At 43.3% G+C, this 16,302-nt stretch overlaps 1 protein-coding gene across 9 annotated transcripts in view; it reads left to right on the top strand.

The window, feature by feature from the left end:
* CADPS (calcium dependent secretion activator) overlaps positions 1-16,302 on the top strand; it is a 488,130-nt gene that overhangs the window by 101,550 nt on the left and 370,278 nt on the right. For all 9 annotated transcript variants that reach the window (XM_058288916.2, XM_058288912.2, XM_058288909.2 and 6 more), the window contains exons 2-3: positions 858-971; positions 12,002-12,334. In XM_058288916.2, the coding sequence (XP_058144899.1) occupies positions 858-971; positions 12,002-12,334 (447 nt within the window). The remainder of the gene's footprint in view (positions 1-857; positions 972-12,001; positions 12,335-16,302) is intronic.

Below are 16,302 nucleotides of genomic sequence, written 5' to 3'. Positions count from 1 at the left end.
TAACCAGCAAGTAGTTAAAACAGTGGGTTGTGGAATCACATCGTTGGAGGGCCCACCTAGACTAGGGGTTAGTGCTGCTCACACTGAGACTGAAGGAGAGCAGGGCACAGCCAAATAAGAGGTGGGGGAGGGAGATGGCGAGGTCGTGGGGGTGGGTTCATATGCCAGGGAATTGCACATAACCCATTGCCCAAATTATCTATGCTACCTCGTGGAAGAAGGCCCCATCTGTCATCATCATGCATCCTATGTCATGGACGTAGCAAAGGCAGTAAAGCTGGGAAGCTTGTACACATCCTCAACCTGCACTTAGTGGATTATTCCAGATCACCTAAGGGGCCAGTGCAGTGGCGTGATGGGTATTAAATGTACAACCAGCTCTCAAAGAAAAACCACAAAAACCCTTCTATGTAGCATTTGCCAGTTTCCAAGGTGTAAATATTCCCATGTTGGCTGATACCAAGCTGCGAGCGAGATGTCATTGAATGTGGGATTAAGAAGAGATATGCAACAGCACAACTGTATTATCACTTCCACCATACAAATACAATAAACGTAAATAATATCAATGGCACAGCTAAGTTAAGGTGGTAAGATAATCAGGAAGCAATGGGATTGGAGGATCTCTTGCCTTTGTTTTTAGTATCTAGCTTTATTTAACTGTAATTTTATATTATTTGACTCTTAATAATGGCTATATTTAACAACCGACCCATAAGATTCCTACAAATTTAAGTCAGCTCTCATAAACCTGTACAAGCTGGCTGCAGCCCACCCCTGGTCTGCACATCTTCAGGGAACATGCAGCCTGATCTGGAACAAGCCCTCACTGTGCCCTCCTTCTCTGCTTCTTACAGATCAGCAAACAGCAGCTGCAGACAGTCAAGGACCGGTTTCAGGCGTTCCTCAATGGTGAAACCCAGATCGTGGCAGACGAAGCCTTCATGAACGCTGTCCAGAGTTATTATGAGGTAAGGCTCATCAGGCAGCAGAATGCCAAGATGCCCGAGCCCGAGGCCCGGGGAATCTGAGCTGCTGGCCGATGGCAGCAATAGCCCACGCCTTCCCAAGACCATTGCCCTGGGACGAAGCAGCTGGTGACTGGCTGCTCTAGAAAAGAACCAAAGTAATTGAAAGGAATAATGGCATTTTGCTTTGGAGAAAACTGTAAATAGAAGCTACTATCAGTTTATCAGCTGATGTTTATATCACGCAATAGGCTGAGATGTTTACTTGTGATTGTTGATCCTTCACAGCAGCCTTATGAGCTGGGTCCTACTATTCTTCCCATTTTTATTGATGGCTCAGTAAAGGGACTGAGGCTCAGAAAGGTCAAGTCAATTATGCAGCAGTTCAAATGGCACAAGCTACTATCTGAACAGAGTATTTTCCCACCACTCATACCCTTTCTAAAGGATACTAGCACCCTGAAAGAATGGTGCCTTAACTAACTTCCTTGTTATTTTTATTTTTATTAGAATGGTGTTAAAGCTTCTTTTCTGGAGGTTAGAATGCCATCTAAAAGGTACTATTGTTCCCTAGAGAAAACCTACAAAGGAGTGACTATGTCCTAAGTATATATCACAGGCAATTCTCAACTCTACACCTCCAGGGTTTATTTATCAGTAAAGTAGGTTTGCAATTCTACAAGAATTTAAAAAATTTTTAAGTATTCTTTTTTAATGTGTACATTCACCTTGGATCTTTGCCATTGTTTGTACATCAATAACGAAGCAGATGTGTCAGACCTTTCTACTTACAATTTTCTCCTGACATGCGTATTTTCTTTATCTCCTATCATTTGGAATTTATATGCTCAAGAATGATTATTTGGTCATTAAAAGATATTTAACATTATATTACTCTATTTCAGTGTGCGCCCTTATATAGTTTCTGTATTTGGAGTCCCATGTCCTAACGTATTCTCTTTTGTCAAGGCCAGCTTAATCCTGATAATTAACCATTGAAAACCAGCTCAAAGCACTGAAAAGCTTATGGCATCCCTTCTTATGCAATTCAGAATAACAACACACTGTTAAATAAGTAGAAGACAATTCACAAAAAAATCTACGTTTCCCATGAAATTGCTCCACTGCTTTTCTTTCTCCTTTCCTTTTATTTACTAGATAGCTAATTATTTCCAAACAAAATTTTTGGTGCTCCTGCTTTGCTGATGCTCTAAGAGCATGCTTGTTCTGCCCATTTGGGCAATCCAGTCCATTGTTAGTTGACTGAAACTTGGGGGAGAAATCCTGATTCAGTGAACTCTCCTTCCCACTTGCTAAAGCACTTGCTTCTTTCATGCAAACAGTAAATGGCAGACTGCAATTAGATCAGTCAACGATCAAGTGAAAATATTATTGATTATTATTGATTAGTTTGCTAATTAGTGTAGAGTAGTAAAAAACTGTTTGTCTCTGTGATGTTTGCTTGATCATTTCATACACCATTCCCTCAATGAAATTTCCATTCAGATCTGTATTGGAAGTTGAGTTCATTTTTATCTTTCTCCAAATTTAGATTTGGGGTTGCCACAGAGTGTTGAACTTGCTGCTTAATCTGATGTGGCAATTTTTGATTGAGTTCAATGGGGAGTAGAAGTGAAATTTGGAATAATAGTGATATACAGCAGTAAATAATATGAAGAGCTTTAAGTGAAGAATCTGCCTAGAAACTGCCAATTTCCCCCCCCCTTTCTCAAGTTCTGAAAACCCGTGGGGGAGTAATAAGAGAGCCCTTGTCAGATCAGGCAGAGCCTTATCAATAGTTTAGAGTCATTCACAAGAGTCTATAAATTTGTAGATTGTAAATCTTAATTAGAAAGCTCATTTGACTAATGAAGTAAATTAAAAGAAATTGCCATTTCTATTAATTAAGCTTGAAAATTAATAGTCATCAACGTACTAATGAGCCTCTGGAAATTGCCATTATATCTATAGGAATCCTCATATTTCCCCTATAGTGGCCAGTTTATTTGAAAGAGTTGCTCTTTAGTCTGTTGAGATCATAGGAGTTGAGAAATTAATGACTACTTAATGTTAAGATTTGTGTAGCATACAAAAGAATGTGGGATATGAATTATTTAAGTACTATATACATTAGCAGAGCTTCAGAGAGTCTTGAGATTCAGTCTTCCAGGGGTGTCTAATCTTGTAATTCCAGGGTCCCGTCAAGGGGGTCAGCCCTTGACTTGGAAGAGTCCCCAAGTTAGTTTCTTCTCCTCCTCTCCCTTTCCCTTCATTCTTGGGTGGTAGAGAAGCTAGTATCCCTTCCTTTGACCTACTCGAGGGTCCAATTCCTTGGCCAGGACTCTTTGTATAGCAAGTGACAGACACTAGTTCAAAGTGGCTTAAACCACAGAGAGAGGGGGAGAGAGAGAGATTTGCTCAAGTAACTTAATAGTCCAGGAGTCTTTCTAGCTTCAGGTATGGATGGATCCAGAGACTCCAAAGATGAAGGATGGGCATTTTTTCCCCTCCACATCTTGTCTTTCGCCTGTAATGGCTTCATTCTTGGGCAAGTTCTCTCCATGTGAAGGACCCTAGCAACTCCAGGTTACGTCCTACCAATTTAGCATCCCTAGGAGCAAAGAGAGCTCCTCTTTGCTGACAGTATGAGTTAAAGGTCCAGGGTGAATCTGGTTGGACTGGCATGAGCCGTGTGTCTCTTCTTGAACCAATCACAGTAGTAGGAGTGAAATAGATTGGGGTATCAGGCCTAGGATAAATGTCACCTCTGGAATCTGAGCACAGAGTCTGCCTTGCTTGAACTATTTGCACTGAAGGTGCAATCATCTCCCAATATAAAATCAGTTGTTTTTTTGAGTTACTGGAGCCAGGGATTGAACCCGGGACCTCATATGTGAGCAGCCAGCACTCAACCCCTGAGCAACCTCAGCTCCCCTGAGTTAGTTTTTTCATTTGTTTGCTTGTTGTATGTTTTTTTTTGTTTTTAGGAAGCACCAAGGGCCAAACTCGGAACCTCCAATGTGGGAAGCAGACACTCAAATGCTTGAGCCACATCTGCTCCCAGGGTGCTTTTAACAGAAGGAGGAATGTATGCGAGGCCGGCAAAACCAACAGATATCCTCTTTCCAACTCTCTCCACCCCCTCCTTCCCTTGAGCATGTACACATGCGCGCCATCTCCCCACACCATACAGCACTTCACATACAGTTTACCAACTGTAATAAATTTCAAAAATAAATAGTGCAACCCCCCCCCCCACTCCAAGTTCTAAGATCCCTGTACTAAAAAAAACCAGTTTTAGGCACTAGCCTTGTTTTGCCAAGGTAATAACCGTGTGTCAGCGTGCTAGAATAGTAAGGAGCATTTTAAAAAATAATAAGAGTGGAGGGGTTGCTTTCCTTTTCACCATCTGTGCCTACCCCGCCCCTTCGGAACCGAGCCGGCAAGCATTCAGGGCCAGCTGGCGAGGCCTGGGCCTGAGCTGGGGGCGGACACAGGGAGCCCCAAGTCTCTTAGACTTTCGAGAGCATGCAGGTTTATTTTATCCTTTCCTGTGGCCCTGATTGTCAGAGTGGATCAAGCAGGAGGGCAGATTAATCCTTTAATCTCTTCAGCCATGGCTTTGCTGGCTGGCGGCTCGGGCGGGTATTCTAAGGAGCTCCCTGGGGCTCCCACATCTGTGGTCCTTAGACACAGGGAACCCCACCCATCTCTCCATGGCCCCCACCTTTTCTTATAGCTCTTGTAAGAGGAATGTCTAAAATATATGCCCTCCGACCCCATCCTGACGCTCCACCCCCTTTCTCAGGCTTATCGTTGGTTTCTTCATATGCTGGTCCTGCCATCAGAACCAAGAGGTAGAAGAACAGCTTTCCAAACCTTTCCTCAGTCAGATCCTTCCTGGAAGGAGTCATGGGGGATTTGGTGGGACGTGAAGAAGTAGAATATGGTGGAAGATGTATGCACAATCATTGTAGGACCCCACAGCTAATAAATGGGCTTCAGCCAGTAAAACTGCTACCCTTGAGTTTAGAAGCTTTTTCTTTTTTTTCTTTTTTTTTTTTTGAGTTGATCACCGGTGACAAAGGGTCTGTTTGATTTTTGTCAAAACTAACTTTGAATGTTGTGTCAGACAGAATTCTTCTATTGCTAGCAACAGAAACAGACTATGGATGATGATGACTAAAGCAAACCATCGGGCTTCAGAAAAGACGGAAACGAGGGCTGTTTGGTTTTGGGGCTGGGTAGCAGGATCTAATAGTCACCCAATCGCTGGTATGAGTCCACTCCAGCCCCATTCCATTCTCATGCCACTCCCCTCAGAATCTGATTCCCAGGGGGAGGTCTTGTTGGCCAGGCTCACGTCGGTTGCAACCCACCACCTGGCTAAAGATGGACAAGGTCCCATGACTGATAACTCCAATCAAGGTAAAAGGAGTTATCTGAAGAAACACTGAGATATTCTTATTAAAGGGGAAGGGTGGCGGGCAAGTAAAGACTGCAGGTATTCTCTACACAGAGTGACATATTTTCCTTATCCTTTACTTTTTTTTTTTTAAGATTTATTTATTTATTTTTAATTCCTCCCCCCTCCCCCGGTTGTCTGTTTTCTGTGTCTATTTGCTGTGTCTTGTTTCTTTGTCCGCTTCTGTTGTCGTCAGCGGCTCGGGAAGTGTGGGCGGCGCCATTCCTGGGCAGCCTGCACTTTCTTTCGCACTGGGCAGCTCTCCTTTTGGGGCGCACTCCTTGCGCGTGGGACTCCCCTACGCGGGGGACACCCCTGCGTGGCAAGGCACTCCTTGCACGCATCAGCACTGCGCATGGGCCAGCTCCGCACGGGTCAAGGAGGCCCGGGGGTTTGAACTGTGGACCTCCTATGTGGTAGACGGACGCCCTAACCACTGGGCCAAGTCCATTTCCCTACTTATTTTTTTAATCTAAGAAAAGCGTAAGTCAAGCCTTACCCAGATATTTTTCAGAAATAAAATGTTATATTTTCCAATAAGCAAAACCATTATAATTACTCAACGACCTTAAAATAGATATATCCCTAGGAGAAGAGTGAGAGCATCCATTCTTGTCGAGAAAACCAGGTGAGGAGAAGACAGAGGGAGTGGTGAAGTTGATGGGTGTTGGTCAAGTCTGAACTTCAATTTCTTCATCTATAATTGGAGTTTCCTTGAAAAATTTTTGTCAATATTAAATGATATATATCATATGTATGTATAAAACCTCCCTCTAAATCTAGCATCTGGCAATGTGTCATTATTCATATATTAAGGGAAGAAGGGAGAACCGTGGTGCCCATCTGCTGGATAGAAGTACTAGAAGGCAAACATTACAATTATAAAAATAAATCAGACAGTGTAGGGAAAAATTCTAAATTAAAGTGGTAAAAAAATATACCTGTGAGCCTGTCACCCTAGACAACTCCTATTAACTTTTAAAATATATCTTTTCAGATATTTAAAATGTGTCAATACACTTAAAGATAGCTCTTTGCTTTCTATGTTAAGATGGTGTTTTAATTTTCCGGGCTGCTCAAGCAAATACCATGACATGGATCGGGTTAAACAATGGGAATGTATTTGCTCAGTGTGAGGCTGGGAAGAAGTCCAAATCAAGGCACCATCAAGCGATGTTTTCTTCCCAAAGACTGTGGCATTTGGGGGTGGGGGCCAGGAATCCTTGGTCCTCAGCTCCTCTGTCACATGGCAATCCACATGCCCCCTGTTTCTCTTCAAGATTCCATTGAATTTCAGCTTCTGGCTGCCTGCAGTGGCTTTCTCGCTCCATCTGAATTCCATTCTGCTTAGAAAGGATTCCAGTAATAGCAGTAAGACGCAGACTGATGGAGATGGGCCACACCTTCACTGAGGTAGCCTCATCAGAAGGTCCTGCGTGCAATGGGTTCCCACCCACGAGAATGGATGGAGTTTAACAGCGTGTTTTTCTGGGGTATAGATAGCGCCAAGCCACCACAGGTGGGAAAGTACTATAAAACATTAATAACCTGCTTTTGTTGAGCATAGTGGTTCCAATCACCTTCCTACCTCTACAGAAGTCACATATACAACATAGTCTCATTGGTAAAATGTCTTATCACCCACAGTGACCTCAATCCAGGGACATGCACCTCTCCTCCAACCCCACCTTCCCTCTGCCATGGAAAATCTCTGGCTTAACAATGTGTCATGGACATCCTGATACTAATGGAAAAAGATGTATCTTTTTTTTTTAAGGCTGTGTGATAGCCCGTTAAAAAACAACAGCCAGCTTTTATTGCATTCTTTCTTTGAAGCAGGCACCATGCTAACTAATCCATATGCATTATCTCATTGAATCCTCACCAAAAATCTACAAGGTAGACTTGTTACTATCCCCATTTTGAAGGTGAGGAAACCAAAACCCAGAAATAATATGTAGCTTGCCCAGGGAACAGAGCTAGCAAGTGGTAGCCCCAGGATTTGAACCCAGGTGTTCTGGCACCAGACTCATGCTTCTGACTGCAAGGTCTTACTGTGTCCTAGTAGTTATGTGCCATTTATTAATAGGAACCAGATTTGTACGGTTGTTGTTTTTTATCTTATTTACTCTAACATCTAGGTCGTCTTCTTTTTTATGTTAGAATGACAAGCTTTGGAAAGCAGCAAAGAATCTGTCAGAATGGAAGTGCGGGGGCTGGGTCATCTTCACCCTGTAACAAGCACAGCCACCAAGTCCTGATGTGTTTGTGTGTTTCTAAAACAACCTTGATGTTGCTTGACCCTGCTGATGGAGGGAAGGTTGATGGATGCGTCCAGTCGCTGAACTGACTGCCCTTCACAATTCCGTATTTATTTGTTTATCTTCCGTCTCCCATTATGACCTGTCTAAAAGTTGGCAGAAGAGTATGGGAAGATTTATGGATGTGCCCACATAGAACTATGCCTGGGGTTTAAGTCTCTTGAGACAGCCACTAAAAAGCAGGGGGGGGGGGGAGGAAGGGAGGGGGTAGGGAAGGAGGGAGGGGAGCAGAGGAGGGAAGGAGGGAGAGAAGGATCCATATAGAGCTCCCAGCAAAATGTCTCGAGGGTAGTTTTATGAAGCTGGCCCAGGGCCCCACTTTCATTCTGACACACTAAGAAGCAAGACAGATGATGTGTCTGGAAAATCAGTCTCCTGCTACCACCCTCTCTCCCCATGGCTGCCTTGCCTCCTTTTGGCACTTTGTCCTTCCTGTCTCCTCAGTCTTCAGCCTCCTCCTCCACACCCTCGACATTCCACTCATCTTCCTGTTTTCTTGGGGCCTGGCAGTCACATCTTACCTCTGTACAGATGGCACTCTCCACTTTTCAAAGTCCTCTCTGCTTGCTGTTCATTGAAGAAGGCTGTCTGCATTAACCCCGTGTGACGGTGATGGAGAGTGAGGTTGATGGAGGTTAAGTGACTTGTCTAAGGTCATCCATCTAATGATTCAACCAATATTTATTGAGTGGTTACTAAGCACAAAGGGAGGGACGGTGCAAAGCAATTTGTCCAGGGCACATCCTGTGTGCCAACATTCTCATTTCTTACCCCCTCTTATCAGATCCCTTGGAAAATCTAGCCAAAGTCAATTATTTTGAGAAACCAAGATATTTCCTTGCTGGTTTCCCCTGTACCTTCTTGCCCCCATCCAACAGTCTCATTTAATAGAGTCTCTTCCAGAGGAGTCTGATTTGTTCTTGTTCATTCACTGATTCAACAAATATTTACTACGTACCAACTATGTACTATCTTAGGCACTAGGAATAAGTAATAAGAAAAAGCAGCCTTCTGAAAACATATAATCTTGCTGGATACTCAATAACCAAACAGTTGCAGAAACAATTATCAAATGACAGCTATGGAAGGGCTTTGGGAGAATGAAATATGGTGCTGAGAGTTTATAACTGGGGTCTGCCATAGGTTTGTGGGACACTGCTACGGACAGATGGGGAGACCAGCATGGTTTCATTATTGATTGAATGTTTCCAAGTGGCCTTTTAAGTGCATGAAATCTCACAACAAAGAATCAACTCCTTTCAACGCCAGCCCATCATCACTGCACCCTGGCCAGTGCCTCCCAACTGACTTTCTTACCTTCTCTGTTAGACCATTTCAAGTTGGTTCTCTGTTGCCAGAGAATGCAAACTTGATTACGCCCTTTCCCAGTTTAAAAGCTTCAATGGCTGCCCAGTGCCCTTAAATGAAGATCCACATCCTTAATGTAGACCCCATGCCCTTGGCATTCTGCCCCCCTTGCTATCCATCTTGTACAAGCCAAATCAGCCCCTCGGTGCCACAGCCATGCTGCCTTCTCTTCATTTCTGCAGACACTCGGGGTCTTTACACCTATTGTTCCTTCCGTCTGAAATACTCTTTCCCTATCCATCTTTCATATATTTTTCTTTTTTTTTTTTTAAAGATTTATTTTTATTTATTTAATTCCCCTCCCCTCCCCCGGTTGTCTGTTCTCTATGTCTTTTTGCTGCGTCTTATTTCTTTGTCCGCTTCTGTTGTCGTCAGCGGCACGGGAAGTGTGGGCGGCGCCATTCCTCGGCAGGCTGCTCCCTCCTTCGCTCTGGGCGGCTCTCCTTATGGGTGCACTCCTTGTGCGTGGGGCTCCCCTACGCGGGGGACACCCCTGTGTGGCACAGCACTCCTTGCGCGCATCAGCACTGTGCATGGCCAGCTCCACACGGGTCAAGGAGGCCCGGGGCTTGAACCGCGGACCTCCCATGTGGTAGACGGACGCCCTAACCACTGGGCCAAAGTCCGTTTCCCCCATATATTTTTCAAGAGCATTTTCCTCCAGGAAAGTTTTCCTTAGCACAGACTACACTAGAGAATAGATTCCTGGCTCTAGGCGCTCATGGTCCCCTGAAGTTCCCTGGATAACCCCTGTTCCAGATCACAATTGTATTTGTAGGGGATTGTTAGGATGACGTTGCTCCATTCTATGAGGGCTGGGTCTGCATCTGTTTTGCTCACCCCTGTATCTCTGGCACCTGGCACAGTGCCTTCCACCCAGTGAGAGCCCATAGAAAGGGTGGATGGTTTCACAAAGATAAGTATAAACCCCAGAGCTAGAAGGACAACCCCCAAACCCTACACTTACTCTAAGCTCAACTCCCTTAGGTACAGGCAAGGAACTGGAAAATCAAAGAAGGGAGGTAACTTACCCAAGGTCACACAGCAAGTTAGTGGAATAGCTGGCATGGGACCATAGTTTATAGCTCTTGCCACAGTATAACACTGTCTCTAGAAACTTCCTCAATTTGCCTCAAAACTTTGATTTTTTAAAAAATCTTTTTATCTTTTTGAGATCTAGACCTATAACTAGACAAATAATGTGTTTGTTAGATGGAGAAACTTTCTGCATTAAGCATAACAGGTTTCAAGTGAATTCTTTAGCTTATTGAGGCTCATAAGGCCTGAGGATTCATTTGATACTCTTTTTCTATAATTGATTTTTAAATGGACTCTAAGGTATCAATTCAACCGAGAACCGGATTTCAGATACAGAGGAGAGGGCCATGGCCTCTGGCCTGTGAAGCAAACCCTTAGCCCCCCTTTCTAAATTAGTTCATTAAATCCATAACAAATGGGTCCACCTTTCTAACATCTCCTCTCCCGGGAAAGATTCTGTGCTGAAGTATGATGCAATGAGATGCCCCCAAGAAATGCTGTCTCATGGCCAACAAGGGCATCTTCTGAAATCCGACAGGGCAAATCTGAACATTTTCTCTGTCTCCTGAAGGATATTTGTGAACCTTCTGAAGTGTAACCAGGACACAGCTCAAAAGTGTCAGATGTTTCCCCTCTGTGAATAGGAAGCAGCAGCTTCCCTACGTTGTACTATCCTCCAGAACCATGTAGCTTGTGTGAGCTTTCAGTGGTGGGCACCGGAGCAAAAGTGAAATGTTTTTAATAGATGGCACAGTCCCAGGACCCATGTAGCACCAGCAAAACAAACCAAGGCTTCTCTACTGTGGAGACAAAGTTCTCCACCAAACAAGTGAGCTCCCCGGGGGAGGAAGGAACCTGGGTGGAATAAAAATAACATGTGTTTGTAGTTGGTCAGTTTGAATTACCAAGAGAACATCCTTCTCTCTGGAGCTTTGGTTTTCCCATCTACAAAATGAACTGAGTAGACCGACCTTTGTTCATTCCTTTCCCACGTGCCAGGCCCTGTCCTAGGTACCGATGAGATTGTGTGGGAGCACGGAGGACTTGAAATGTGCCTGTGTGGAGTTCACATTTCAGGAAGGGAGACAGACATTCAGCAAATATGTACCTAATACTTTTAAAATTCCAATCGTGATCAGTATTGAGAGGATAAAATGATATACAAATAATGGTTCACATTTAAGTGCTGTGTGCCCAACACTATATCAAATATGGAACATGTAATAATAATAACAAAAATTATATGTAACATTAAAAAAATAAAAGGAAAGAATTTTTAAAAATTCATATGGCATTTCATGTGAACCAGGCACTCTTTTATTTTATAGGTATCTGGCCCAGGGATCGAACCTGGGACCTCATGCAAGGGAAGCCAGTGCTCAGCCACGGAACTACACCAGCACCCCATGCACTCTTTTAAGTGCTTCTTGTGTATCAACTCATTTAATCCTCATTTTAAAATGCCTGTGATGTAGGTACTACTATTCTCCCCATTTATAAGTAAGGAATCCAAGGCACAGAGAGGTTAACTTGCCAAAATTCGCACTCCGCCCAAGGGGCAGAGAGGGCACCCAGGCGCGGGTGCTCGTTCCACCGCAATCTGCTGCCGCTCTTGATAGTACGGTCTCCTTTAATCCCGCGAACAAGCCGGTAGGTGCTGCTCTGCCTCTCATTGTACCGATGGACACACACAACCAGAGGCGCGTCAGTCGCGTCCACACAGCCGGGGGCGGTGGGCGGGAGGCGAAGCCCGCGGGCCCCCGGGTGCAGGCGAGGGCGTCGGCCCCAGGGCCCGGGGCCTCCCGGCCGCCGCTAACGGGCTCCGCTGTCCTCTTGCCCAGGTGTTCCTGAAGAGCGACCGCGTGGCCCGCATGGTGCAGAGCGGCGGCTGCTCGGCCAACGACTCGCGGGAGGTCTTCAAGAAGCACATCGAGAAGCGGGTGCGCAGCCTGCCCGAGATCGACGGGCTCAGCAAGGAGACGGTGCTGAGCTCCTGGATGGCCAAGTTCGACGCCATCTACCGCGGGGAGGAGGACCCCAGGAAGCAGCAGGCCCGCATGACGGCCAGTGCCGCCTCCGAGCTGATCCTGAGCAAGGAGCAGCTCTACGAGATGTTCCAGAACATTCTTGGGATCAAGAAGTTTGAACACCAGCTCCTGTACAACGCCTGCCAGGTAAGAGGTCCCGCACCTGGGCGCAGAGCCGTGGGCGAGCAGGGCTGCCTCGTGACTTCCGCGGGCCCTGGGCACTCTTGCCTTCCTGGGGCGCTTTTTAATAAAAAAAAAAAAAAACAACAAACGAAATTAGATTGTATGACGATGTTGGCATAAAATTGAAAATAACTAGACTAGATTATCGTATATTAGAATTTATCTTCTGATTTTAAACAGAATCAAAGCATTTGTGCGAGTCCCTGAAAGTAGTGTGGGCCCGGGGCACCGTGCTTATTGCATCTAATAGAGAAGTCTGCCCCCGGTGTAAGGCCCAGCTTCTGTGTGTCTCAAATGCTAAAACATCAAAATAGTGATTTTTGAAAAAGATTACCACGCATTTAAAATGTGGTGTTTGCCAGTTGAGGGGTTTGCACTCCCTTTTCCAGTGGGGGAGACAGGTGGACTTGGCATCTGGTTAAGAGGAATTGTTTACTCTTCCAGAGGGTCTGAAGTTAACCATGCCCATGTATGAGTCATTTTACTAATTACCAAGTGGCTCTGAGGGGGCTCGCAAGGCGCTGCTTGGGCCCACCCAATAATGGGACTGTTTCCACTGCAATGGGAGGTGTTTGAGGAAGGACGTACCTGAGATCTTGATTTCCGGCCTAACTTTCCCATTTTGTTCATTCATTCCATAAATATTTATTGAGCACCTACTTTGGAGTTGTTTTTCAGAATTTGGCCAGAGTCCTTTGTGACCATTTTTCAAGTGTCACATTCCCATCCCCTAACCCTAGAGATTCTGATCCTGCTACCCCAGGGTAGGGACTAGGAATCTGTGTTTTGTACTAGAACCTTCCTCTTAGAACGTTTAGGGAAACTCAACTATCCCCTGGTGTTCTTAGGCCAACCCCATCCCTCTAAAGTATATTAAATTGATGACTGTACTGTTCTAGCTATGAATCAGACAGAGCTGGGTAAATCCTAACAAGACTCCTCACTAACTTTTTGACCTTGGGGAGGTAGCTAACCTCTCCACACATGAGCCTGGGATGAAGTTGTTATAAGCATTCAATGTTTACAAAACCCAAAGCAACATGGGGTGCTTTATAAATGGTAGCATTTAAAATATATTATAGTGGAAGGGAAAATTTTGACACACAGTACCAGAACAGTGGCATAATTGTTTACCATGAGAATGACAAGATTTAGAGGGTTTCTTCTGCCTCCACAGCTACCCCTTAGTTCCAGCCACCAGCATCTGCCCAACTAGTAATTTGCCTCCCCTTTGCCCCACCATAATGCACCCACCACTCAACAGCTAGAGTGATCTTTGTAAAATGTAAATTGCGTCTCCTCTGGTCAAAACCTTCCAGTGGTGTCCCATCACCCTTGGAATTGCATCCAAACTCCTCACCACAGCTTAAGGCAGCACATGAGCCAGCTCCCCTCCTACCACTCTCCCCACTACTTGCTTATCTTCTTCCTGCTTTCCCAGCACACACAAGTTGTTTCCACTTTTGGACCTTTGTGTTTGCTTTTCCCTCAGCTTAGGAAGCTCTTTGCCAAAGCCATTGCATAACTATAGTTTAAGTGTCACCTTCTCCAAGAGCTCTTCCAAGTCCATCCCATCTAAAGTCCCTCCTTACCTCCCATCTCACCTAGTCACTTTCTATCACATTGTCATATTCTATTTCCATCACAGCCTTTGTCACTATTTCCCACTGTCTTGTTTATCTATTATCTGACTCGTACTTTCACTCCAGCCCTCTCCATATGACAGTGGAGATTCATCTTTGGCTTATTTGCTCATATTCCCAATGTACTAAACACTGGCACATAGCAGGCACTCAATAAATTTTGTAGAAATAATAAATGTATAATGGCAATTTATTTTACCTGATGGGTAGGGTCTTGTTACCAACAATTACATCTCACCCAGAATTTTCTGGACTTTTTAGTTAAGTAGGGCTTTAGCATTTCATAAAATAATGCATACATTACATTCAAAGATATTCTTTACATCTTACTTTTTTCCCAGCCAATTTCAATTCAGAATACTGACTGTCAACTAGGTCTCTTTGATCAAGAAGTGTTTTTGAAATTTTCAAATATATCTCCAAATAAAACTAATTTAACTGGTTTATTTTAAATATAACTGTATCCCATGGGGCCCTTTTAGAATAGGGTGGACATGTGGTATAACCCTTCACTACTGCAATAACCTTTTCCACCTCCAGAAGGTGGGTTATCATAGCTTAGAAAGATTGAAAATCACCCTCCCTGGGGATTCAGAATTACAGTGATAGTCAAGTGTTCCCAAACCCACTAGGCACAAAATGATTCCAAGGGTTAATTTTTCCCCTTATTGCAACTGTTTATGATGCATATTTTCTGTTCTTGCTTAAATATCAGCAGCTTTGGAATTAATTCATTGCTATGCCATTTCTTGTCTTATCTCAGTGTTTTTTAACTTGTTGAGTAGAGTTTCATGCCAGGACCATATTTTGCTTTTTCCCCTCAAAAGTGAATTTATTCAATTTATTTTATTTTCAACATCTTTTCCATGAGTTAGAAAAAATAATTTTTGAAAAAAGAAAAAATATAGTATAATAAAATTATATTCTTTCCCCAGAATTATGATTGTCCCCTCAGCCAAAAGAGTTATAAGAATGCTAAGGTAAAGAACTGCTTGGGAAAGGGATACTTACTACAATTATTATTTTACTCTATACTCATTTCTGAAGTTTGGTTATTACTTCTTTTATACCAAGTAAAATCAGGGCAAAGAGCATATGCAGTTAATGCACAAAAGAAAAAATACAAATGAATTCTAAATATATGGTCTTTTTTCAAAGAATTCCATGTAATCTAAGAAGTTATATATCAATGACCAATAAAATATTCAAAAAAAAAGATAATATTGGTAATAATAATCTATTGCAAAGTTATAGACATGGGTATTCTCATAACTTACTGTTGGAATAAAATACTATTGGGCCTTTCTGTAATTTGTTAATTTTCAGCAAAGCAGCTCCGCCTCTAGGAGTTTGTTATAGAGGTGTACAAGAGTGTGAAGTCCAAGAATCTGCATTACACCATTTTATGTGGCAGGGAAAAAATGGAAGCAACTTTATTTCCTGAAAGGAAATTAATTAATTAAGTTTTGATTTGACCATATGAGGAAATACTTTTCAGTCAATAAAAGACAGGTTGAAGGAGAAAGCTTTAGTTTTAATGAGAAATATTCAATTTTTATTGTGAAATAGAAAGTCCAGCTATGAAACGGAGCACAGAAGCACAATGCCATTTTTAGGAAAAACTAAAAGCATGGAAAAATTGCTGGAAAAGCAACAAACAAAATGTTATTAGTGCTTGGCTTTAGGTAGTAACATTATGGTCGATTTTGATGATTTTTGTGCTTTTCTATGTTGCCACATTGTCTGCCTTAAATGTATAGTTATTTTATAAATGCAAACAAATACTAGTAGATTCAACAAAGAAATCATCAAACCATTGGGACAGGAAGAAATTATTTAATTTCCTAGACTTCAGTCGTTAACGTACTGCCTTTTTGAGTTTTGCCATTTCTGTAGACTGCCTGTATGTTTGTTTATTTAATGCCTCTTTGAACTACCTCCCTCGTTTAAATCCATCTATATTTTAAGAAGTAATATTTGTGAAATCCTAGCTTTGATGGACTCATTTTTTTAATGATCCTCTTTAATGAAAACATATACATTAAATAGAAACTTCATTTTCAACTGCCCTCCTGCGTCATCTCACATTGGAGAAGCTCTTGCTTGGTCAGCCACTGGCCTGACGTCATGAGGCTGGTGGGGCAGTGACGCCATCCATCAAAGAGCCTCACACTGACCAGAGCAACTTTCCATGATGTCTGTGTAGGCAGCAAAGCACTGATATTATTTCCCCCCTCCTTTCCCCGTCCTGTCAGGCTGTATATGAACAGGCAGGGGGAAAGAGTGCAC

The sequence above is a fragment of the Dasypus novemcinctus genome, chromosome 26, assembly GCF_030445035.2.
Source record: "Dasypus novemcinctus isolate mDasNov1 chromosome 26, mDasNov1.1.hap2, whole genome shotgun sequence".
Classification (NCBI taxonomy): domain Eukaryota; kingdom Metazoa; phylum Chordata; class Mammalia; order Cingulata; family Dasypodidae; genus Dasypus; species Dasypus novemcinctus.
This window is presented reverse-complemented; position numbering and strand designations above follow the sequence as displayed.